At 35.5% G+C, this 27,863-nt stretch overlaps 1 protein-coding gene across 1 annotated transcript; it reads right to left on the minus strand.

The window, feature by feature from the left end:
- Positions 1-313: 313 nt before the first annotated feature.
- Positions 314-27,584, minus strand: LOC137392303 (pre-mRNA-processing factor 19-like). The gene is made up of 12 exons (XM_068078973.1): positions 27,525-27,584; positions 20,977-21,126; positions 20,753-20,887; positions 20,516-20,661; positions 12,938-13,150; positions 12,272-12,347; positions 9,408-9,517; positions 7,488-7,643; positions 7,260-7,332; positions 6,187-6,342; positions 3,273-3,435; positions 314-755 (listed from the first exon to the last, which is right to left on the minus strand). The coding sequence occupies exons 1-12, from the start codon at positions 27,541-27,543 to the stop codon at positions 611-613; spliced, it is 1,542 nt and encodes a 513-aa protein (XP_067935074.1). The 5' UTR covers positions 27,544-27,584; the 3' UTR covers positions 314-610.
- Positions 27,585-27,863: the final 279 nt, after the last annotated feature.

The raw sequence follows: 27,863 nt of genomic DNA on the forward strand, positions 1-27,863 counted from the left end.
TTTTTAGGGTCTTTTCTTTGAAGAATAAAAATTGCAACAAAATCGCTAGTATCATCCCACAGCTCCATCTAAGGGCCTATTGTTTAAACAAGAAAACAAAGTGATTCTATCACTTATTAGTGACCGACTCTAGTTTTTTGACTCAATAGAATAGGAGTTATTCCCTCCACCCTAATGTGGCATTATAGGAAGGTGGTTTGTGTGCAACTCTGTACTTGTCTGTAGATGGCCATGTTATTAGCTTTCATCATTAGCGCGTGACCAGCATATTTCTGACATCCATGAGCAAGGTGAACCATTTGGCAATGATAAAGATGATTCAGAAAGAAATGTTGCGCATAAACGTGATGTGATGCCTCTAGTTTGGCAAGAGGCTGACAAATATGCTAAATACAGTTGATTTGGCTATAACTGGGCGAAAATAGTGACGCTGAACTTTCATAAAAAAGAGTGTTTATGATTAGCTAAACCTTGTATGAATATTCCAATAAGCATACAAATTCATATACAATTTTCAATCCTAAATCCACATCATAGCTACCAAATAGCTTGTGTAAAGACATAAAACAACGTTTGTGAATTTATGTACAGGTGTAATATAAAGGCTGCTTTAGGCACGACCAAAGAACTTGAGGGATCTATCCATGCTGGTGGAAGCAATAAAATTGGCATTGCTGCCAAAGCCAACACCAGTTGCCTGCGCTGTATGGTCATTGAGTACTCGGAGCTCGTTCCATTTCTTGCACAAGAAAACTCTGCAACAAACATTTAAATCAATTCTTAATGTTTGTACACTTTGAGACGAAAGAAGATTTTTAATATTAATGACAAGCTGGCAAGGGGCCTAAATTGAATTCAAGGGCACAATATTACAAGAATGAGTCACCTTTGTTGACAGATATATAGAGTAAGCTTAAATTTTGCTAAGACAAAAGTGGATTATTGCCACACCATACATTTTTAAAAAACAAAAACTATGAATATTCGATTTGGTTTCATCAAGAAAGTGTCGTCGTGTACCAGTGTTGAGATGAGTTAGTCACACGAGTCCGAGGTCTTGTTGTGGGTTCAACAACCATAGTGTTTGTTAATATATAAGTTTACATTCTGGGATTGATCACTGAAGGCTAACATCTTCAGCAATGATTAATGATGTAAGAGGAAGCTTTTGCGTCCGTTCTTGAGCCAGCCTGTGCGCCTGTGTGTGCATTGGGCAGTCATGCATGAGCAAAAAAGATTCAACAAGTTGTATGCAGCATAGAGGTGACGTAGGTATTTGCGGCTAGTCATATTGATAAACCGATGAGTCGCTCTTTACCATTGAAATCGCTACCCTTGCATTAGCATTTTTGATCTTGTTTACTGGACACGGCGGTAACATCCTATGACAAAGTGACCTCTAAGATTCATGACTAATTGTGGCACATACCGGTCCTAAAACGAGCAAAGTACTTTACATGTGGCTTTCTGCCAAATTTTAGTAGATTTCTATGATGTCACTAGCAAACCGAAAAACAACAGGTGATAAAATATTAATTTTTTTCAAAAAGTCGGCCACATTGCTATTGCCAATTTTGCAATAGCAACCATCTCAAAATATTGTGATGACACATCGGCGCACTAAACATAACTCTTGTGCGTAAAAACTTCTTTTGCGACATGAAAAAAATTTTTCATAGCTCTAAATATTTCCTTGTAGTTCCAATGTTTGAACGCCAGTAAAGATAATTGGTTGACACGAGAATATGAAAACTGCATGAAATGAAACTAGTCATATTTTAAGAGATGAAACCAAACCACTGGCGAGGCACTGGCCCTATACCCTACCCGAATTAAGGTTTGTGTGGCACCCACAGATGCACTTTCTCACCCAGACATAACTGACAAGTGAAACATTAAATTTGTTTTTTTATGTCATGGCAAGTTCTATGGACTGTGTTACACAGTATTTTTGGTCACTTAATATTCTATTATTGTAACCATTGAAAAGTCTCACTTGCGTAAAAGTAACATCGTATCCGTTCCTGAGGTGTAGCCATCTAATTAATTAATATATACAGTTTATGTATATATCTTTATGTATTTAGATTGTGAGACTGGATCGAAAGAACAACCGCTAAGCCTTTCCTCTCTGACCATCAAGTGCAATTCATTGGCTTGTCTTTAATGTGAGCATCATGCAGTGATGATTGAATCAAACCTCAGGCATTTGACTGCACAAATCACTAATATTTCAACAATTTCCACCTAAGATTAACTTTAACCAAATATGCTGCATAATTCTACCACATCCAGTGCCATCAACAAAGGATGCAAGCCTGTGAAAATTCTTTTTAAATTATGCTAGCAGCTGTGCAATAATTTTAGCCAACCTTACGTAGTCTTATTTTATATTGTAAAAACTGCTACAATCTCTCACTATTACTGGTATTTATTTGGTGCAGGTGTCAGTGCATGCCTGGAAATATTAGGTAACCCTGGGGTCTCGTCTGAAAAGGTAAAAGACTGAGAGAAGACTTCTAGAGTATGGAATAGAGGCGCATATATATAGATGAAGAGTATTTGAAGTATGCAGTCTGGGAAGACTGTGATGAGAGTGTAATGTAATGAGTAATGAGAGTATCTGTGAAGTCTTGGGTTGAGCAGGAAACAATTAAAGTGCCTGGAATGATTAAGTTTAGAATTAGCTGACAAAGATTAAGACTAGTTGTTTCAAGTGAAATAAAACCTACTGTACCAACATAAGATAACGTGTAACAATTGTATTTAAATATTGTACAAAACTAGACATGATGAAGGATGAAGATTATGTCAGGATGAAAACAAGGAGGAATGACAAAGCTTTATAGTACCTATTTGTATAATCTCAAACTGGCATGATACGCTATAAAACATACCAAACTTCTCTATTCCTGATATAGAAGACTGTAAAAGGTTAACTTAAAACCTGCTGCACAAGAGTCAATAAAAATGCCGCAATAAAGTGTATGCTGAAGGATTTCTATACCTATACAAATCCTTTTATATTTCAGTCTAACCATGTATGAAGGGGGCCTACATACACATTAGATAAGCATTTTTGCGATATTGTACAGGAGATCAGCATAGAGCCACATAGCATAAATATCAAATGTTTGAGACACTATTTATACGTATAGAGAGAATTTAGTTAAATTAGAAAATTTACCGCCATCAGCCCGATAGGACTTTATTAAAATATTGATGTCGCCAGCAGACAGTAGAGTGCCATCAGCAATAGCCTCCACACCTACCTCACATCTGTGCCAGCCACAGCGAGATAGGTTCCACTGTGATCAAACTTGAGCGCCTTCACTTCATAGTTATTCTCCAGACTGATGGTCTTAAAGTTGCTGAGGCGACGCAAGTCCCATAGCTTCACGACAGCGTCATCAGCAGCAGTAGCCAGATAGAAGCCTGTTAAGGAATGAATGGTATACATGCATTAGTTTCATGGGTTTGAGCTTGATATCACACACTTACACACACTTACACGACGTACATAGGCGAATACATCTCTAAAAGGGAATGCATAGGCTAACAACGGATAAAATAGCTAACACCTACAGTCAATCTATACGCTATAGCGTGGTGAAACATAGACTTGCTATTACACGTACACCTGCGTATACTGTTTAGTGCAGCTTTTGAACGTTCAAAAACTGTCAAAATATATAGAGATATATTTAAATAGCTATCTACTCTAATTGTTTAAAATTATGTGGAGTTGTACCACAAAACATTTCACCATGCCTAGCGAGCCAAGACTCTCCACAAACTACATTCACTATATGCAGGTGCGTGTGGGTGTCCCATATCTTAGGATGGTGAACACATCTGAGGAGAATCAACCAGCATCTAAATATACACCAGTAACATCTAAATTTGGTTCCATTACTGAAGCATTCATGGCAGAGCAGCTCTTTTTGGCAGCAAAATGGAAAATCAAACAGGATATTACACAGCAGCAATCTTGCTGCACGTGAATAATTATTGGTGACCGCAACGGTGTTGCACTTGAGTGAAAGCCAGCAAACCCTGGTAACGCTGTAGGATTAACTAGGATTAACCAATGAAAATCTTTCAGATCCATCTTCAGAACCTGCAGAAGGTATTAAAACGCTTCCCATATGAATTTGAGACAATTGTAAAATGAATTAATATTACGTAAATTACCAATGGCCCAGATGTTGAATGCCTAACTTAGATGCTTTGCTAAATTGGACCAAAGACGTTGCCTAGAGCATTATGACTGCATTACAAGCATCTAGCGATCTGCATCACTCATCATTTGAGTGAGTAACCTGCAGCATTTTTAATGCGTGTTGATTAAAACCAGTGATGCCAAAAAGTAATAGACTACATGCATTTTGCTATCATTACTGTAGCTATTCTGCTGCCAACTGGCTAAATGAGGCACTCATCTGTCCAATTGAATGGCATATTAAAATACATACCGGAGTGATCAGATGACAATTTAAACATTGCAACACCAGAAAAGAGTTTATTGGCTGCAACAAAACTGTTTTAAACCCGCTTTGAAACTGTTTGTGAACACCAGCCACGTATAAAAAATGTAACTTTTCAATTTGTAGAGCAAATTGTCCCTTTGGCAATTTTTAAAATGTTTACGCAAACAGAAAAAAATACATGCATATAAAATTTGGACTGAATCTTTACATCCATATTACACAATGAACCCTAAATAAATCGGCAATGACTTACCAATTTTCTTGCTTCTTAATAGTTCGAAAAATTGTCAAGTGTATCCTCTGGCTGAAGATCCTACTGTTGTGCAAACTTGGGATGTTTTTTCAACTTTGTAATATGGTTTAATATAATATTTTGTTTGTATAACGCATAAATATAACTCAATAATTCATCTGTTTTAAGTGATTATAAATAGACTTCCACATTCTACACATTTACATGTCTGAAAAAAAAAGATGTAAACAGTCGAACCTCTAATTGAGGTCAGCTCGACATACAAAACTTTCCAAATGAGATGTAGAATTTGAGAAAATACTTGAATCCACACTAGAATTTCCAAAACACGACATTCGTGTCTCTAAACATGAGATTCGTATGTGAAAGTAAATAGACTGGTGAAAATTAAAAAACGACTATGAAAAAGCATAAAATATCAACAACAAAATTGAGATAATTTAGTTTGAGTTTTGTTTATTCTTTACGTGAGTAGGTTGTCCCACGTCTCTCTATCACCACCTCTACCTCGGAACCAAGGCATCACCGAGCCTACACTTACATATCTCTAGGGTAACGTAAGAATAAATAACTCATTTTAATGCCTATTTTAGTTGCTAAACATAATTTAGTTTTTACATAATGAATTTGTTTTAATGTTATAATAATTACCCGCTGTATTTAGTACGGAATTATTTAAATTTTTAAGAAACAAATAAAAGCAATTACAGCATGTTCTTATGGGAACATGAACTCCAACATATGATGATTTTAACACACGAAACCGATCTCAAAAACAATTAAGTGTTAACAACTAGGTGTTATTTATAAGAGTACCTACCACATGACCATACCTTATCCTTAATATAAAACTTAATAGTAGAATCCAAAAATAATACTTGGCGATCATAAAACCAGGCGACATTAAATAGAATCTTAAGCGTTGAAGAAAGCAGGTGGGAACAATGGTCACCAGTAGGTTCTCAGAAGCCGATTTAAAATACCAAAGCACACATTTATATTGGCTAACTAAATTGTTGACCATCCAAGAAGGCATTAAATGAATCAGTATCTAACATAATCTTTTAATTATGCCATCTTCTTCTGTTGCTCCTGTCACAAGATTATTGCGTGGCGTGGTTCAACAACTGCTGCACCTGGTCACCAGATAATTATCGAGGCAAGCCACCCATCTCACAAATCAGAAAGCTAACAAATTCACATAATTGACTTTCAAGTATGTTAAATATAACTCAATGTAATTCCAGACATACAGAGCCATCTGATGGATCGCCGTGTCCACCAATCAGTTTCTGCTACGAGCATCTGGTATGGGCGCATTGTCTATACCTGATAGTCTGCTCACTCGTGTGACCACTCTACCAGAGGCCACCTGAACAGCCACACAATGTATCTAAACACTCAAGAGAGCAGGCACTACGCAATAGGTGTATCATGTTATACCGTTCTCGGAGAAAGCGATGGCGCTAATGGGTCCGCTGTGTCCGGGAAAGTTGGCAACATTTTGCCTCTCCTTGAGGTCCCAAATTCTGATGAGCGAGTCAGATGTGCCAGTACCAAAGATAAGGCCGTCAGGATGAAATTGTGCACACGTGGCAGCTGCAGCAATAATACAATTGCACGCACATGTAATGGTTCAGCAGTGCAATAGATGATAGGCACAACGTAAACAAGAAATTTAGACTTAATAAAATATGGCCAGCATTAAAAATACACAGCCTTACAAAACCAATTTTATTCAATTTTTTTCCTTTCATAATGTTGACCACATATTTTGCTACACTCCCAGATCAAGCCCAGTTCTTATATCATAAAGACGCATTAGTTGGGGTCAATGAATAACAAACAAATTGCTGATTCCAACTATTTAAAATCTTTGCTACAGCTTCCTAAAATAATTTTGAAAATTTATAAAATTATAATTTAATGGAAATCAAACAGCACACAAATGATCTGGTTGATAATTGTATTTCATCTTTCCAAGTCAAAAAATGGCTTCAGTACAAAAATCTTCACACTTTAAATACTTACCTAAACTGGAATTAAAGGTAACTATATAATTTGTCGACCATTTAAAAACAACTGCATTGTGATTGAAGTGATCTTGGTGAAGTATGATGCCAAACAAAAGGTGTAGCAATATTTAAATAAATGGTAACTTCCTTTGCCATCTTAAAATTTTATTTGAATGCAAGGAGATGAACTCAAAGAAATTCCAGTGTTTCACTCTAGACCTATTTATAGCCTATAAACTATATCTTGACAATGTAAGAATAATTGGAGGTGAAACCGAACGATTGACAGGACTCAAAGCTTCATTATTTAGTTATAAGACATGACAAAAAGATAACCTAGTCCAGAAACTCTTCTTTATATGAACAAAAAATATGTTTTAAATTGCAAAAACTCGAAGGATAAAATTTTAAGGTCGTTTTAAGAAATACGGTATGTTCTAAAATTTACATATGTGTAACTTTTAGGAGAAATAGCGTGTTTAAAAAGAATTGATACACTACCATTGCTACTGCCTTCTCCAGCCGCAACTCTCATCAGTACCTTGCCGGTCTGAACATCGGAGAATGCCCAGAACTGTAAAAAATACCAACATAATATGTGTACACATAATAATATTAGGATGGGTGAATAATGAGAAGATGAAGTAGACACGGGCAGTCAAGATGTTCAACTGATAGAGAATTGAAATACAAAAATGAGAAGCAGAATAAGCGAGCCTGAAGACTTACTCCATCCATAGATGAGCTGAGAAGATAGTCTCCAGTGGCGTGCAGACTGAGGCCAGTCACCGGCCCTTCGTGAGTTCTCACAATCTGGCCACACTGCGCCTGCTGCACTCCCCAGACCCGTATGCTTGCATCAGGCGAAGCAGTAAACACCAAATCCTGCAAACAGGTTAACCGTTCATATCAGGTTACAACTACAGTGGTACCTCGGTTCTCAAACATAATCTGTTCCAGAAGGTTGTTCAAAAATCAAGTTGTTCGAGATCTGAAACGATATTTCCCATTAGAATTGATGTATGTAAATTTTAATCCATTCCAAGTCAAGAAAACAACTTCGATAAAGTATTTTTCAACATTTTCCACCATAAACGGTACTGTATACTGCATACTATAAATAAAAACGGGTAGATATAGATCGTGTTTAATTGTAATAAAATATTTTCTATCCATGATGATGAAAAAGCAAAAAATGAACATTTCGTACGTTTTGCTCTTAAAACATCGAAAACATTAAAGGTTGAAATACAATACCAAAAATTCTTTTACCACTTCTTCCAATAACTCCGGCATTTGTTTGCTAAAAATACTAGATCCTTTAGCGACATCAATTGCTTTAAGCTGGTCTTTGTTTTTTATGATGCTACTTATGGTCTATTTCGCCATGCCCAACTCCGTAGCCAACACAGATATACACACACCAGATTCCTATTTAGCTATCAATTTCTTTTTAAATTCAATAATTTTGCAAACAATTTTTTCATTTTTCCTCAGCATCTCTCTTTGTTTTTGGAGCCATGGCAATGAATGTTCCCATGTGTTTTCGGAGCTGTTTCAAATGTTTAATTCCGATGCGCACGCTCAGGTTTGATCGAGAACCGAATTTATGTTCGAGAACCGAATTTATGTTTGAGATTCAGGACAAACTATTCTCAAATTTTTTGGTCGAAAACCGAGTTGGTCGAAAACTGAAGTGTTCGAGAACCAAGGTTCATTCGACTGTATTGAGTTTTATGATTGATGTCTATTATACAACAATACATTTATTGCTTATATTATACAATATAAACAATAAATTAATTGCAATCAACTACAGCAATTTTATATAGTTCCTTTAAACATCCAAATTCTATTTGGTATTTGTAGAGGAATTTCTCAAGTTTGTAATTAAAAATTAGCAAAGCGACCTGCCAGGGTTCAATGTTACCAGAGAGTCTTTGGATGTACGACAAACATCTGAGATATCTGAGCCAAATTTTGACGTTATAGTCAACTGCTCACTGCTAGTACTGTTTATTTGACTAGCTGGTGATATGCAATACCAACACCTAGCTTTAAGACTGATTATTTGACTAATTGGTTGACATGCAATACTAACACCTAGCTTTAGGACTGTCTATTTGACTAGTTGGTTGACATGCAATACCAACATCTAGCTGAAGCATCAGTGAAACAGTATGGGGATTTTCTAAGTGCTGCTTTGGTCTTGACATACTAGCCATAAAATTGGTCTTACGCCACTTGCACTTTTATACTATATTAGAGCTTATAATTCAGTAGGATTGTTTCAGACGAAATTTAAACACTGAGAGATGAGCCAGATTCAACTATTAACCGTGACGACAAACATGCTTAAACTTTTCTAGACATTATTGGTTTAAAAACTATGACTAACGTAATTCTCGTAAATATTTTTAAAGTGGATTTTGTTATTCAACTTTTACCATTGACGCATTATTTAATCAAAATTAAAAGCAATAGTGGTACATTTTATATAAAATGTTATAAATGCTTGATATAAAATTTCCATAAAGTTTCTATTCTGACGATTAAATATTTTCTCAAAGTGGGAATTAGATGTGGTGTAGAGTAACATTGATACAAGACTATGTAGAGACTCTCAACTGAGCTGGAACCCAGACCCACCTCTCTAGGGTGGTATATCACACTAGTAACCTTCTTCGTGTGACCCTTCAACACAGCTATCACCTGCTCTGTCTCCTTATTAAAGACAACCGCATTCTTGTCTGTACCTCCTACAAATAGCAGGCAGTGGCCTTTATGAACCTGAGAACCGACCCGCTTGTCTGCATGCCTGGGACTGCCATACAGTGTCTTACATCACGTGGGTTCAAAGCAACGATATAACTGCAATTCCAGTATCTATTACCCAATTAGGCATATTTGTATTGATAAAATTATGAAAGATAAATTTTTCACAAAAAATGTGTTAATCTGCTGGTTTGTAAATGGCAGATGCGAGGGTTCAGGCAGTGCTTTATGAATTCTCACATCATTTAAGGCCCATTAAGACATAGAAGCTATAAATGTTCACCAACGTTGGTGATTTAGAGTACAAGCTAAGAAGCAGCAGGATACGCGTGCCACTGAATCTAACAGGACTGTACTATGTGAGCAACCAAATTGACCACAGTATACGCCAGAGTTGCCAGGGCCACCAGTAAATGGAGGAGACCACAACGTGGTGTATAACAGGCCAGCGTATAGGGCGAGACAGATAGCGGTGTGGGCAGGAAATACATTCATGCTATTAACGGAGCTCCACAACCAGATAACATGATGTATATGGCATTTGGTCAATAATATTATCGCAAGACTGTTTGTTCATTAGTCATAAGGAGAATGAAGAAACTGTAAGAGATGACACCAAGCAAAAAATAGAACACTTTCAAGGAAACTCACAACGTTTTCCAAAGCAACAAATTGCAACTGCTGAGCAATTAAAAAAAATCTAGCAAACAGGAAAATCCTCATTTTTGACTAGAGAACGGCCAGACTGCTCCACTGGAATTTCATTATTATCTCAAGAGCTAACATAAAATCAACTACCATATAATCCAGCTAAAGGTCAGCATTTGATAAGCATACTAATTGACAATAGAACAGAACTACATTACGGCAGACATTGCTCATTTCTCAAATAAAAGGATTTCCGTTCGATAAGCCTGCCTCTTCACGCAGATTTTCGCTAGGTGACCGCCGCTCATTTGAGTGGACACGCTTGAACGTGTTCAACTTAATTGCCTCCAGTCAAAAGATATCGGGCTAAGGAACAGTCCGTAATCTTTTAGTGGCAAACAGTCTTTTGAAGACTATTCTTTCTCGAATGGCTAAAGTTGCGTAAAGTGTGCGATATGGATACCATGTGTAAGTGATGTGCCTTCACAAGACAGATAGCTTGTAATTATTTTTTGTAAAGCGAGTAATTATAATGTGATTATAATTATATAATGACAGCACTACCTTGAAGAATAGACTTGATAAATGCGAATGATCTTAACTCTCTCCTAATCTTTGAAAGCTAATCAGCTTTATGGCAAGTAAATCTATGATAAAATATGTTTGTAAAGCTTTCTTTAAAATAGAAGAAGCAGCCTTCACTCAAATAAAATAATAAATTCTTCAATCTTTAAAAGCTACAAGCCAAGTAAAATTTTTCCATGTGTCTCCATTTATGAGATGACAAAAGGAATACTTATGACAATTCCATTGTTATGCGAGGCAGTTATTAACAAATGTGCAAATAACGGATACAACATGCGATACACATAGATAGGTACAAACATTTCTGTCAATTTACATCTATGTATGGAATTCGATGAAGCTTATGATAGTTTCCACAAAACGCTACAATGCAATGAGAGCCTAGAGTACGGATATTCCGTGGACCAATGGGGGGCGCGCCGAGTGTTCAGTGTGAGAATAAAAACATAAATAGGTACATTAGGTGAATCTCGAGTGGCTGAGCCAGATGAAAAAAAGTATGGTAATTATTTGACACCTGTTAGTTGATTATAAGTAATAATTACAGTAAAACAAAAGACTGCTGGACAAACACAATATTAAAATAACTCCCCTACTATATTGTGACAAAAAAACAACTGTAAGCGTATCAACCAGCAATGACAACATACGTTTGCGATAAGAATAGCCCTGTTACTCAGACAGCCACTCCAAATTGAACAACTATTTGTACTATGTAAAAACTTGTAATTATTGCATCATCACCGATCATTACCCATCATTACATGAGCCACTCGGATATATCCAGACTGGCATGAGCCACAACATGGTCGTGGCACTTTTCCTTGATTTTGCTAGAATAATCCTGGAATGAGCCAGCAATTTGACTCATTCCATAGGGAGTGCACCAATCACGGGTTGCTCCATGTGAAAAAAAGAGTCACACACTACTGCTCTTTAGCTTATAAGAAAGTTTAGTCGACGACCTCATGCCATCTTCATCCGTAATAAAAATAAATGCATGAAGTTTTGGAAGCCAAAAGGAATGGTTAAAATATAAATAATAAGGCTAACATTAATATGATAGAAATCAAGCTAACACATGGTGACGAACGACGCTTGACATTTATGAAAAGCTTTATATTTATAAGACGTAAAATTTATTAGCTAGACTTTCCTAATAAGCTCCACAGCCAGGTTTGGTGCATTGCTACAAAGATATATATGATTTGGCTAAAAAACCGCTAGAAAACTCTTCAAAGAGATCGGTGTAGCAACAGTAATAGCTACATTGTATGTGTTGAATGCCTTGAGAATCTGAGTTTCATCTTTTTTTGAGACAGCGAATAACAAACAATATGCAATATGCTATATTTCATGTCCAGAGGCTTCTCTGGATTCACCACCATAATACCTAATGGCTACTCAGTTGCCACAAAGCGGACTTTTAGCAGCGGCTGACATTTAATACGGAGGCACTGAAAGGTAAAGCGTAGAAAAAATAAAGATTAAGGAATAGTGCGTACCCGTAACCACCTTGGAGGTATCCGACAGCTGAATGTCCAGCGAGAGAATACCAGGGATACCAGCACTGTGAAGTCCCTGTAACGGTGACACAAAGACAAGATAACTCACAGCATTTTCCATGCGCTGCCTGAGATCATTAGCAGAAGGCAATTACAGTTCCATGATCAATGGAAAACAGTGTTTGTAACAAAATGTGTGACTACATCAGGCATAGTCTTGCAGCAGAGTTAAGATAAAACTGTGAATGCAGGTCTGCTATTCCCTAGTTAAAACCAATCAGATTAGAATAACAAACAATTATCACTTGTGTAAGATACAAAGTCTTTTATGTACAGGCAATTATTAATGCTGTCATAACAATTTTGATACGAAAAAGTTTTCATTGAGCTTCTCTTGTTTTTTTTGTTTAATTTCAACTGTTTAAAAATGTATCTCTAACAAATCTATGGTAATGCTTCGATTGATTTTACTAAATCAAATGAGAATAACGTTTGCTTTGGTTTTTTGGAACTAGCTTTTTAAAAAAACAAGAGGAATGTTTTGCATTTAAATTTCATCTAAAATGGCATACATAAGTGCGTGCAGAGCTTTTGATACATTTGTGCATAATGCAAGCTAAAGTTTTTATCAGTAGAAAATTAATACGGGGATGTATGCAGACTCACAGTGTGTGAAGCCACTTGTCTATACTGAGATATATCATCTGCAGATGCAAGGCCTTCTGGGACAGTTTTACCACGCCTCTTTCTTTCAGCTGTTAAGCTGTCTGCCTTCGCCTGGATCGAAGCGGTCACCTCATCCGACATTCCAATCTGTTGGAGGACAAGACCCTCATCGCCAGCCGGAGTTGCTGCCGCAGGAATGGATGGTTCATAGCCCTGCTGACAAAACAGTTAGTGTCATGGCTGCACTGCATACTCCCAGTTAATTGGCCATTAGTCAAGATTTTCTGAGGAGAGGTAAATGAGACACCGAAGCAGTTCCCTTGTACCAAAGCAACTAGCCATATCTGACCACAGCCCGCCGCATGCATGCATAAACCTATACATTCACAGAAATCTCCCAGGCCAACCAGTTCAAGTTTGATTTGGTATTGTGAACCCGCAAAAAAGGAAGATAATACTAATAGATAAAAGGCTCGGATACAGCAAAAAGTCTCTGACATGACTCATTCTTAATGTCACACACCAGTTAAAGACTCGCAATACACATGCTAGCTAGTCATACCATCATACTCATAATTCCAAATTGCTTCTTCCAACACCGGAACAAAATAATTTATATTATGTAATTGCGATGAAACGTATCAGTTACAGACTGAGCGCGTCAAAGAGAAACTTTGGGAAATACCGAGCTCAACCCAGAGATCCAAAAACTAACTGATATCGTGCAAGAACAAATTAGCAGGCTTAACACATAAATACGGCATCTTTAATCGACTCGATGACATATCGCTATGATAGCAGATGGAAAGCATTTGAGAATATATGTGAGTTTCTGCTTTCAGTTAGATGTGTACAAAATAATAAAGAGGCGCATAAATCATTGCGGTTAGCATTGGGTTACATAATACTGTGACAGACAAGCTGGTGAGAAGTTTAACAGCGGATGACAATAAAAATGCCTACTGATGTTTGCCAGCTTGTCAAGCCAGCCTTGAGCCACATGTGGATGCAGAAAAAAATGCAGTTCTGCTAACAAGAATTATCATATTACATAGACATTCATATAAAGTCATAATTGACGACTGCAACAAGCTGTTAACACTTTGCATACTCAAGTTGTTTTGGTATTATCATCACAAGATTTTGCATTGTGAGAGTTAGGCACGTTTCCTACCGGTGCAACATCATTTGTATCAGTCCTCGAGCCTTTGTTTTCCACGAAGCAGGATAATTTTTAAGGTCACAAGGACTATATTTTGACCTCAAATGGTGATGCTAAGATGGAAATAGGTTCAAATAGGCTGCCATGAGAAGCAGTCAATCTCTTGAAAGGGTCAAACCTGAAAATTCTGATTTTAAAAATTTCTTGTTTCTACGCTGGTAAAAGGCAATAATGGAGAAGTTGCGGCCATCCGCCTTCTTTGGAAAGTCTTAGTTAAGATCTAGCATCACCAATCTTGCAATAAATTTGAAGGGACTCTATTGGCTCACATTAATCATAGCTGATCGGATGAAAAAGCAATTTCTTTTTAGCGTTTAATAAAACCTTTTGAGGAACTACTATCTACAAATATATATCGACATCTGATACCAAACATAAAAATGGTACAATCTGAGAGAGATAACTGAACCAACAACGCTGCCTGGAATATTCTAAGTTGAGCCAAGGTACCAATGCATTTGGTTCAGTGACAAATGACACAGAAAAACTTATGTTTAGAGCCATTCCCAAAGACTCTTGAAAACAATGATAGTAGACTTTCCTTTTTATAAACACATTAACTGAGTACGCTTGATAGGGCCACAAAAGAGACTGGTAATAGCTGATGTCATACTATAATACATAAAACCTACTTGTCAGCTATGAAGAAATGATTAATCAAAAGGTAACAGATTGATTAACTATTTCAAATTAACATTCAGCGATTCTAGAAATGTTATAAAACTGATAAGCTTAAAGAGTAATGGTGGGATGAAATAACAGTGAAACAACCAGTACGGTTCCTTAAAAGAACAGGAGACAATTAGTTTATCTATGATTACTCAGCTTTCGCTTCAGACAGACCAATAAGATTTGGTCTCTATGAAAACAAGCTTGTTGCTAACGATATAGACTGATCAGCAGGCCTCTCACTAGCGGCCCACTGATTATCAAACAGAAAGTTCACCGCGGAAAATGCACCAACAAAAAAGAATACCGCAATAGTTTGCAGCTGTAGTAGCTCCTAACATTCTTAGATATTGGCACTCCAGTAACTCTATATCAAGTGATTCTGACTCTTTTAGTGCATGTATTTCATGGGATAAATTGTGATTGTAACCGAATATTAAGGCGACAGTCAAAATAAGACTATGGAAATCACTGTCAAAATACTGTTGGTAAAGTTTGTAAAAATTTTTACCTTCTTTGAATTAAGTTAATTTAAGATTTTTTTCATTTCCTAACGAAGTATCTTCTTTCCAACAACCTGTTCTTTCCCAAGTTATAACAAAATTAGTGACGTTATATCAACATTTGTGTGAATAGAAAAAATAAATTCGGGCAGAACTAGAAATAAATTCGAAAGAGTTGAAAAAGAGTTAGTGTTAGCGAAAGAGTTAAAAAACTGAAAAAAACAACTTTAAAAATATTCTTACATTATTTTACAATATAATATTTAGAAAATAAGTAATATATAAAGTCTATATAATTTCTCCTAAACATTCGATTGAAAGAAACGGCAAGGCTAAGAATTGTATGATCACATCTGTACCAGCTTGTACCGCCAGACTCATTTCCTTGCAAAATTGTAAAATAAAGTGTAGAAATAGTGCGTATTTTAGTCTGATAAAAATAAAATCAAAATAATAAACTCACGCAAAATACAAAAAGACGCAAATTACTGTCAGCATTTTATAAACCCTACAGAGTACGGCTACTTACATTTACTAAATGCTAGAGATAACGAGGGAGAGCGCCAGCTGGCAACTGAGCTTCCTCGTCGGTTTATTTCAGAATAGCAAAATGAGGAGGTAGAGACAGTGAGATTTGTGTGTTCAACTTTAGAAGTGAACATGTCTGAGAGTATTTTTTTTAATTTTGTTCACATGCCGAAGCAAAAAGCTTTTGTATTCCTGATTTGTTTGCAAGCTCAAAAACCGTGGTGAGACTAACAATTTTAAACGAAGCTTTGGAAGTTGCTTTTGCTGATGTGTCAATATCAATCCGCAACTGGATTGGTTTCAAATTCAATTGATTGATCAACTTTTTTGCAATGAATATGTGCACTACACCCTTGTGACCTTTTGGGATTTGTGAAATTGAATGTGTGTCAATATACATTCCCCCAACCTAGAAATAAGTTCCAGTGAAGGTTATGCATTAAACTCAGGCTTTCCTAGAAAACATGGTAATGATTACCGATGACAAAAGAGACTGCGCTCGCTCGGAGTAGTGAACATGTTGTATTGCAAACACAGCGCAATTTGTTGACTCTTCTGTCAACAACAGCTTCTGTCAAGGACAGCTTCTGTCTTTGCTTTGTCGACTTATTGTAAAACAATGCATTGAATTGCGTGTTTAAATTTAGTGATAATTGCAACTATATATAGCCATGAATGATACAATGCCTTTAGCCAGTTTATACGCCCAGCCGTTAAAATATCGGGTAAACTAGAAATGTAAGAAAATTTTAATGAAGCTACATTTTTTATACTTGTTCATACTATTTTCATATCATTAAAAATTTCTTCAGCTGTTTCGATTTCATAAATACTGATCTCCTGGAACTTGAAGCACAGGGCATTCAACAGATATGTTGCTGGTGACTCAACCTTCCGTAATGGAAGGCTTACATTGGAAAACATACTGAATAATATCACGCCAGAAGGGTAAATTGTGAGTCATGTACTGCACACATGATAATCACCAGGAATCCACGCGTGCTGAAACAATCCATTGTCACCGATTGACAAATAGCAAATCACGATTATCAGATTATCACTCGCCAATTAACGCATTGATCATCTATTTAACTCGTCATATGAGCATTTTTACCTGTGAACAATTCAGTTGGTTAATAAGTAAAAGCAAATGTATACACAGAGTGATTCTTTACCATCGCCTACCTCACATTTGTACAGGTACACTTGTACACTAATAAATAAATGAATCTTGAGTTAGAAATTGCTTGTGTAAGCTGGGTAACTCAAGTTAAAAGGTTACAACAAAAGTACAATCACTATTTTACCAGCTAAACAGGCCTTAGCAGCCCCAGTGTATATTTAGAAAACCTTGAAATCAGCCTGGGAGGTATTCGTCTGGCTTATGTGTATGGCATTCAGATTCCAATCGCATTTGTAGAAGAATTGTGGTAGTTTTTGCGATTAACAAGGTGCATGCTGGTACGACGATAACGACATTGCAGAACCCTTATTGGCAATGAGTAAGTCTATGTCATTCGATGCATCATTAAAAACTCCAAGCCGAGATTTTTGTAACTTTCAATCCCGTATTGCAAAGTAGTTACCAACCTCACAGTATTAACAACTTAGTAACAAAAAAGACAAATATTATGTTTTTTAGCGTGGAGTACCAAGGCCGACTAGGTGTTAGTCATACGTTTGTCATAAACGTATAGTCGAAAATCTCTCTTCAATGAGTTATTTTTACAAGCCATAAATGCAACACGTTTTAAGCTATTAACCGCGTTATATACCAAAATTGTTTAAAAAATTACGTCAATCGGCTATGGCGTACTTAACATTTTTACTTTTTTAACGTAGCAATAAAAATAAAATAACTCAATGCAGTTATTTATCTATCCAATTTCAGGTATCTTCTTTAAAATACGCAATACTGAACATAATTCCGCTGCCTAAATGAGCACATTGCTAACATCTTTAATCAGTATGAGAGACAAATCTAGAAAGCAATGGTTCGCGCAGAGAAGGTTAAAAAATCCAAAAATATATACAAGAATGTTGTATCTGTCGTCTCTAAAAACTGCGGCGTTCGACGGAACAGACATTCGGCAGCACAACAAAAATATTAAGAGTTTGGATAGACAGTAATCTCTAGAATCTTATAACAAGTGAAAGCATATAGAGTATAGTGACGAAGTCCCCAAATATTAAAATTATAAGCCGTGAGTTAGCGAGTGTTAATGTTTGTGGTATATGATAACCTCGTATAATAAACCTGAACGACAAATGTTGAAATGTTTTTATAGGATCCGTCTTCACAAGGCGTCAGCCAATTGATCGCGAAGTGTAGAAAAAACCCTGCAGGTTTATTGATATCTATAGGCATATCACCTGTCGATATGCATGTATATTCTTTTACAACAATGTGAAAGCTGAGATGTCCAAAAGCCACCTCAATAAATTGTGTGTTCTAATTAGTGAAAGCCTCTTCATCGATATTAGCTTGTAAAATTTTTCAGTTAATGAAAATTATCTTTTTGACATAGTCTACCACGTATAAACCTATTGTTGATAAATGTGTTCGATTTGGTAATTCAATAAATTTGGTAATCAATCAAAAAATTTGAGGTATGACTTAATCATTTTAATCTTATAAGGTTTATTTTATCATCAAGTGGCTACAAACACGGTATAAATAGTCATCATTCAATGGGTTATAGTGGAGCTTTAGCGTTGATGGGGCAAGCTAACAAGAATGATTGTGGCTTCTGCAGCCCACAATCAGTATTGAAAGGAAACCAGACCAAGTTTTCACCAAGTGAATGGAACAAGAGAAGCAGACCAATTTACAAACAATATTTAGCAAGGGAAGTCACAAAGCAGTAGTTAAAGGGGCCTTTATGATAGATAAAAACAAACAATGTAATTGTGTAAACTTGTTGAGGCTGAAGATTTTGATGAGCTGATAAAAGGCAGTTGATCTATCGGACCGCCATTTGTTGGACCATCCAATAATTCTAGTCGATAGCGCCACACATCGATCGATAATACTCAATCATGGAATGTGAATAATGTAAGGCTATGGTGAGTCAATGGTGAGCCGTTGTGCGCACGCCAAGAGTTGAGCCATTCGGGAGGGAGAAAAACACCATCCATATCTATTTATTGACTCGTATGACTAACGATGTTAATAACCTGGCATGAATATAGGTATATGCCAATAGCCAAGATCATTTCTGTCTATGAATTCTACCGTCAACTATTTGTCACATACAAATGAAACTCCGTCTGCACAAACTTAGGCAAACTCCATCCGGGATACACAGCGCACACGCCTTATAAACCAAATTAACAAACAAAGAATAAAATTATAAATTGTGTTGCATGTATATATTATCAAGACTCATTTGTGGGGTCTCCCAACTGTGCACAGTATAGGTTAACACAGTGGCAACATACACAAGAGACTTGATATAGCTTTAATCCATTAATTGCTGGATTGTTCAGCGCACAAACGCTAAACTCTCATCACGAATATTGGCTAAAGATAAATTAAATTGTCCATGTGAACAACATATGTATTACTGCTGCTAAGAGCTTATAGGTACGTCTATAGAATTCGATAGAATTCGAAACGATAGATGGCAGTACAAAAACTTCAGGCAGCTATCAATAAATTATGTAAACCAAACAGAAATGAACAAAATCATTTTTAGTTGTAATAAACATAAAAAACTTCCCTAAGATTTGTTTAAAAACAGTTAAACTATATTGCCCAGTTATCACAGACCACAGCTTTCAAGAGGAGATTTTTAATAAATTGTGTCTAAAGTATATGCAATAGTTGATACGAACAATTATGGTTGCTAAGGAAGTTAATTAACAGCATCATTAAGAACTGCTAAGATTCCCTTCATAGCGTGATGTAATATTTGAATCATTCATCATTTTCATAAAAAAACAAAAAGAATCATAAAGAAACTGACCATAGACTTATTATTCATACACATAATGCTGAAAAAGCAATCAAACCGCTTGGAGCGAACATAAACTAGATTTATTAACATATTTTATAAGACTATGATGAAAGGTTGTAGAAAATTTCAAGAGCAGAATCTAGCCATTGCAAGTTAGTAATGTCAATTATTAACAACGTAAATGAATAATTTAAGTTTTTATATTTTGTTTTATATAGTGCATAATGTTATATGCAGCTACTTGAAATATTTACCGTTGATTTTGGCTCTGGAATGAATTAAGCAAACCCCAATGTGTTTTGGTATTAATATTCACTTCAACATATGAAGTAACCATCGGGACAGATTAACTTCATGTGAGGTTTTACTGTGATACAAAAAACCCATCTCAGTAGTCAACACCCTCCCTTAACTTGTCACTTAGCTAACGTCAAGGATTATATAAAGGCTCTACGAAAACATTGATTCGAAACGATGAGGAAACTGCATAGCTACACAACTTGATTATAAAATATATTTGACAGATATTTTGAATTAGCATAAGGTTGTCTGTTTCGCGATAGCTCTCAGAGACTTTGCCAATTACCTACTTCCCTTAACAATTTATTAGTTATCAATTTATGTAGGAGGGACAGCTACTACAGCAAGAGAAACAAGAAGTTCAGCCCTGTTTAGAACAACAACCACTACTACTGACCTGTTGAGCGTATGGAGCATTAGGCGCGGCCAACCCAGCTTGCGGTTTCAGTGTGGCCAGCGCCTCTCTAGCAGCAGTAACTTCCTTGGTGAGACGAGCTATGACCCGACAAGCAGCATCATGTTGGTATAGCGCGTGAGAGAGCTCTACAAAAATAGTTTGGTTAATCTCAAGAAATTTATGTTGAAAAATAAACTTTCAAAGTGTCAACTGCATACGAACTCAATGCGAGTTTACCTTGCCTGGCCGTCTGCAGCTGCTGCCGTAAGGTGAAGCTATGCAACATGACAGCATCCCATTCATCTTGTAAAGACTTCAAAATGGCTGGTATGCTCGTAGCCGTGGGAGGTCGTGGCTTCGATAAATTTTGGGCTACAACAATTGAATTCACATGCAACTTATAAAAACATCACTCTAAAGTAATTTTTTAGATTACTTTAATATTGGTATTATTACCTTACCTTTGATTTCTACTAGTTGTGCAACATCCAACGGCTCATTGTTTACTGGATCACATCCATTTTCAGTAATATATTTTTCTATGAGGCGTCTCTCGAAGACGGCACCAGAAACGGGAGACACGACAGGCTGTTCAGGAATTTCATTACTAACTGCAAGAAGTTAAAACACGTCTATGAGGACCGATGCTCAATATGCCAAATATATAAAAACTATTCTTAAAAGATAACCAATTTAGAAACCCGTTTAATTTATTTTTATTTACTGAAATGTACTGCAATATTTGTTAATACCTTCATTAGTCAAAGCCATATACTGGTCCAATATGGACATTATGAAATGAACATTTTCTCAAAAACACGTCTCAACTATGCGTGTTAAAAGAAATACATTGAAGGATGAAATATTCTGACATCACAAAATTCTCAAGCACCATTCCATTCATTTTATCAAGATTAAAAGCTGTTAGACCAGTGGTTCTTAACCTGGGTTCAACAAACCCTACGGGTTTAGTGAAAAAGTCTCACAGGTTGGTGGGGGTCTCTCAGAGGCAACAACATAAGTCACGCCGATTTACAAGGTCATGTCTTAATGAAAAAATATGTAAGTTGTTGTGAGTTCATGCATTGTATTGTTTTTTGTTCTATGAACACAATGATGTTAATGCGCAGTTCATTTTGTGCACCAGTAAAACGTATACCTGCAGTAAATGTGAAAAAAAATCATATTTTCTTTTTCGTTAAAGAAAGGTTCGGTGAAAGCGCAAATCAAACTGGTGGGTTTTGGTGCGTCCAACAAGGTTAAGAGTTATTGTGTCAGACAAGCTAGAGAATACTTGCAGCAAAGGCTTTTCGTTAGCAAACAAGCTAAAACGTCCGACAACCCTTTCAACAATCAGTGATTAAACAATTTTACACCTGAGAATTTGGTGTTTACAATGACCATAAAATGAGGTAAAATTTTAACAAACAATTACACTTCATAGAGGAATACTTCTATGTCTAGCCCAGATAAACTTTGTTGTGAATAAAAAAAGTTTTGAATGATCCTTAAAGTTATAATATCCTCAGCAAATAAACCTACATAGATGTGAGTAATGCTTACTTTTAGCAATGACGGGATAAAAACATTCTCTGTATAAACATGTTACCTTTTATGCATGATGGCTAACACAATGGTAGCTGCATGCACTATATTATTCTATGATGGAATGGAACAGCAAAATTTCTTTTGAAACATGAAAAAACTGCAATAAATTGTTAATTATTGCTTTGCAAAAGCATGACTCAAAATATTGCAAAATGTTCAGTTTGAGTCTTTGCAAAATGCACAGGTTAGCTAGGACTAAAAATTAAGCAGCTTCTTTTATAACCATTAAGTATTAGTTATGATATAGATGATGTAATTATTATGTTCTAGAGATAAATTGCACTCTACATATTAGAAAAAAAGAATCAAGTCACTTCAGCAAATTATCCAAATAAGGAAAATGAAGTAAAATAAGGAGTGCTGGTTATATAGATCATGTGATCAAAATATAACATGGTTCCACAATATCCTGATAGATCCAAAGATTTAAAATCGCAAAGAACAGCACTAATATGTGGTATTTTTTATCTATTAAAGGTTTCTACAGACAGAAATATTGTATATCACGTTTCCTGGTTCAACATGTTTTTTAACTTGAGGGTGTTGAAGATTTTTCATAAAATTTCTTATTAGGCACAAGCAATTTAGTGAATTTACGCATAAAATGCTCGACAAATTGTACTAAAATTTGATTGATTAAATGTATTGGCAAAACTACTTTTTTGATATCGGCTCTTTCAACACTAAAAACCAACTGTAACATATTCAGCTAATATGCTTATGTTGCAGATTGCAGTGATCTTTTATTTAAATACACCATGTTTAATGAATGCGTATATTATAAATCTCAGTCACTGCTAAAGCGAAACAAAAATCATCCAGGACAAAAACACATTTTAGTCTACTAAATACATATTCTTGAGACAGAGCTAAGTCCAAAAATTGTTTAAATAAAATAGTAATACTTCCACTTGAGTCCTAAAACGTTGCCGTGACTCACTCTAATCAGCAAAGCAATAATCTTAAAAACACTAAATATTAGTCAAGCATACAACATAATTAGCTGTCTTACAGTCAAGAGGTGTCACGCTACAGCACAGCCTCGATTTTCAACAACGATCCATTCCGGAAGACTGTTCAAAAGTGATTTGTTCGAAACATAAAAAGTCATAGTTTGGAGAATTATTTCTTCAATTCCATAGTTTTGCGCCGTTCTTTTTTGCATCAACAGATTTCGCCAAATTTACCAGTAGCAAAAGCTTTCCTTGAAAGCGTGATTAGTTAAGCACAATAAAGTGCAATACTTCACAAGCCCAAATGAACATGTCTGCATTCAATGGCGGAACACCAAATGCATCTACAGAAAAATCCTCAATAAGAAAAAGGAGCTATATCATTGGGCTGTCTCGGCTATTTCGAGGAATTCAAAATCCAAATTTTTATTCAGCAGCCGAAGCACAAAATATTGAAGTAATTGTTCATACCCTTAAAAACTTAAAAGCTTAAAAACTGAACTGTACTAAGAATGTCTTATCATTCACAAAGACATCAAATGTGAGCAGTGGGCAAGCTTGGCATAGTTAGTCTGACTTCAGTTTTTGAGCACAGTCCATTCAAGGTTTGAAATGGGGGTATTGTATAATTCAAAAATGAGTTTTTCCATTTCAAATAACGTAAATAATTTCACTGCATTTCAAAAATTGAAAATGACTTTTTTATAATTTCATTATCATTTCACACCATAAAGGGTTCATAAAATAAACAAAATTTATCACAATTACTCTTATTAATAAGGAAGGCTAGGCTATCTATTGTCATGTATAGCAGCGTTTACCCAGGTCTTGTTATCTTAGATCTTTCTTCAAAACAAAAAAGTGCAGAAATAACCTGTATTTTATTCAAATAAAATATAAAAAAATGATAGATTATTAAAATGTGCAATACACAGTCAGTATGTTTTAAACAACAACTACCAAAGATAATAGAAAGCATCAGTTGGCAACTGGGCGTTTACGTTTATCATGCTTGGTACATTCGGTAAGTCCCTGTTACAATTACACTGTTAACAGATGAAAAATGAAAACTAGTTTGGCTATATTTAATATATCTTTGCCATTATTATCTGCTAGTATTAATCTATAACAAATCCATTTAGTTCACCTAGGTGCACTTCTACATCAATGTATTGATTTGGTGGCTTTTATTAAATGCTTGAGAAGGACAGAAACCGCTCAGAACTATATTTGATAGCGTGAATGGGAGTATCCTTTTTAATGTATAGTGCTTATGGAGCAGTGCAGTGGACTAACATAGATCTTTGCACATAATTGTTTCTTGGTAGTTAGAAAACATATTAACAGAGAAACAATTCAGATAACTACTTAACAGTCAAACCTCAACTTCCTACTTGGATATTTTGATATACTATGTAAAATTTGAGCAGATATTTTATTTGACGTTCGAATTTCCAACATTCAAAGTCTGAAGTTTCTCGAAACATTGCAGTTTTGTAAAGCTGAACATATGAAAGCTGTTTTCCTTCAGACAATTGGGCTTTGTGATGTTCCATAATATAAAACATTGCTTTATATTTTATACTTACAGCTTCAAATTCATTAATCCAAAAACTTAGTGCGAGTGGCAGCTGTGATGCAAAAAAGGTAATGCTTACCTTACAATTTAACAAAAAACTATGGAAAAACATGCAGACCTCATGGACCAATTCTTTAAAACATTTACAAAGTCCTCAAGAAATTATTTTGAGATAGAAAAAGATATGAAGAAAAGGCCTGAAAAACATACAAAGAAAAATAAAAATAAAAAATCTAAATTTCATATAAATTAGTTTGTGTAGTCTGTTAGATCACCACCTGCTTGTCTCTACTAACACCAAGGCTATATCTCAAATAGCCTGCTTAGTTTATTAATTATACAACCGTTTTTAAATACAGTCAAACATTGACATATAAAGTGAAACTGTTTTAATGTCAGTTTCATTTGCCAAAATTGTTGTACGTGATAGCAAATCGTTATATAAGAATGCATGGTATTTTGTTCTAACTCTTGAAGGTGATCTTAGACAAATTTTAGTACATTAATTGGTAAATTTTATCGAAAAGTATCTATTTTTTTAACATTGCGATGGTTTTCGATGTTTGAGCTGATCTGATTGCTAGGATGTTTTAAGATTTAAATTGATAAAACTTGGCCGCAGTTAAAACGCTCGAATCAAGCGAAAATGCTGTTATGACATCTACAATTTCAAAGAAGCCAACAGAGTAGACACGCGTAACGTCAATGCAATAGCCAATATCAACCATCGCAACAAAAACAACTAGTGGCGTCATTCCGCACATAATTTTCCTCAGAGCATTTTAATCCCGAGGAAGTTTTATCAATTTTGATCTTGAAACATCTCGGCAGTCAGATCACCTCAAGCGTCAAAAACAATCTCAAGTGATAGAAAACTAGTGATACTTTCTGATAAGATGTACTTGTAAGATGTAAAATGTACTCTGTTACTTTCTGATAAAATCTACTAAAATATTGTGCAAGTTCATCTTTAAAGAATCACAAAAAATGACAAATAATTATATAGTGCGTTAAAGGGAAGGGATTACTTAAAAATATATAGAAACATTTTAAATATAAAAACCTAAGCTATATGTAAAAGACCAAATAAATTAATAAATCAGTAAAAATGTTTTATCGCTACTCTTGTCTTAGAAGTATGAAAATGTAAGTTAAGCAAATGCATAGTGACTTACTCTACCTTACACTAAATATAATACATAACTAAAAGTAACTTGAACTATATAATCTTAACCATTTATATGTTTTATTATCACAAAGTATTTTGATTGTACTAATAGAACTATGTTTTGAGAAATTTGGGAGGTCATATATTGGAAACCACCTCGTACATTGAAACAAGTGCTTGCTCAAATTTTACATTATATCTATAAAAAATGTGTATGTAAAGGTAATCGTAAAAGTCATGTCAAGATTGGACTGTGCGAAAAACCTCAGAATTGATTAGCTTTGTATGTCAAGGCTTAATGATATATAAAAATAATTATGTCATTGTGATAAGATATTAGGGTATCGAAAATGGCCATAATTATGACGATATGTTTGCTACCAGCGAATCAGAAAATTGTGATATAATACAACTTCTGAAAATAGAAATCCATAAACAAAATTCCTGTTCCGTCAATTGTTCCTGTCTGGTTTCAATCCCTACTCTATAACATGGCCAAGTATACATGTTCTTTTGTGGAATGAAGATACCAATACGCAAGCATCGGAGTCTGAAACAGCTCAGTATAAAAGCAGTTTTATAGTACTTGGATTGAGGTACTAATGACCACTTTGTTTCTGAGGTGAGACATAATTAGGAAAAGTCATAAAGTTATTTGGTGAAAAAGCAAATCACTAGCAAAATACATTTTTGAAATGAACAGAATATCCTAGCGGCCAAGTCACTAGATGTATTACATATATTCTTCAAATATGATAGCATAGCTTGCTACTTAAGACTATTAACCCACATATACTTATACCCGAGATTTTTAGTTATACATTTTGGGAATCTGCTTTATGGCTAATCAAGGTGGCGTTCATAAAACCAAAGACGATGTAGTGTTACATTTTAATATTCTGTCATATCGGATCAAGCTTCAATATTAAGGTTTGATTGCAAATGGTATCGGACATGCATCCCAATAATACAATATACAGAGTTTATTTGCCTCGACTCGAAGTTTATAAATAACCATTAACGTGTAACTTCTCTAATGGAATCTTAGTGAGACCAGTATGATTGGTTACTGCCTCTTCAGATGACAAATACAAAATAATTTGCGTAAATAAAGCTGTAACATATTATCTAAAATCAAAAGGTGTTTTGCCACCATACAGGCTCGTTAGAAGTTTTCACGCGCAACTCAAGTCTTGAGAAACGCTTACAACAAAAGCAGCATTAACTAGTTTAGAATAATAAACTTCGGCTTTACAAGTTAAGCCTTCGTAAGTGAAATATTCAAGCAAAGAACTTGCATTCAACTTTACACACTCTCGTTTCATTGTAAAAATCGGCTAATGGGGTAGTTTATAGAGACTATATACAACTTTTCAGTTAGCTACTCAATAGTATCGGATTAACTTGAGCGTGTTAGTGTTGCCCCAATAACTTTTCAAATGCTATTCAAATGAATTATGCCTACCTAAGCCTGAGTCTCAATATCACTTGAAAATGTTTGCGTTTTAGCGTCAAAGCCTTGCCGCTATCTGACACCCACAAGTACGATGATTCAGTATATTGCCCGTTTTCTCATATTAGTAACACTTTGAACTGTCCAAATAAACTATAAACATCAAACGGTTTTGCTTTTTAACAAACAAACGCATAATCTTAACAATTTACATAGATTGTATATGTATAAGCGTGCATAAAACTTACTGGAACAGGAGAGCGCCATGTTTTTTTCTTTCGGATATTTACGCGCTGTATAGGTATAATTTCAATATATCTTTACCTGCTATTTGTAGTTCATGTCGCATATTTTTTCGTACCGCGAAGCCGGACTACAACAGCCTATGGTACCGCCTTCGGTTTAAAATCGTATCTAATCCGTCCGCTTGCGATCGCCGCAGCAGAACGCCATAGTGTAGTTTCCGATCTGACATTTTGCTCCAATCTGTTTTGTGAACTGTTAGTTTGTTGTCATCCAGTTTGTCACCAAGCTCAACTACCAAAAATAGATGATTTGGTAGTCTCACTTGCACATACAATGCAGAC

Source organism: Watersipora subatra, chromosome 3, assembly GCF_963576615.1.
Source record: "Watersipora subatra chromosome 3, tzWatSuba1.1, whole genome shotgun sequence".
In the NCBI taxonomy this organism is placed as follows: domain Eukaryota; kingdom Metazoa; phylum Bryozoa; class Gymnolaemata; order Cheilostomatida; family Watersiporidae; genus Watersipora; species Watersipora subatra.

Bases quoted from the DNA above. Each gene is read 5' to 3' on its own strand.
- LOC137392303 (XM_068078973.1), bottom strand. The intron at 20,888-20,976 runs GTAAGGTAATAA...CAATTGTTGTAG, and splicing joins ACAACTAGTAGAAATCAAAG to CCCAAAATTTATCGAAGCCA. The intron at 20,662-20,752 runs GTAAACTCGCAT...CTATTTTTGTAG, and splicing joins GCTGCAGACGGCCAGGCAAG to AGCTCTCTCACGCGCTATAC.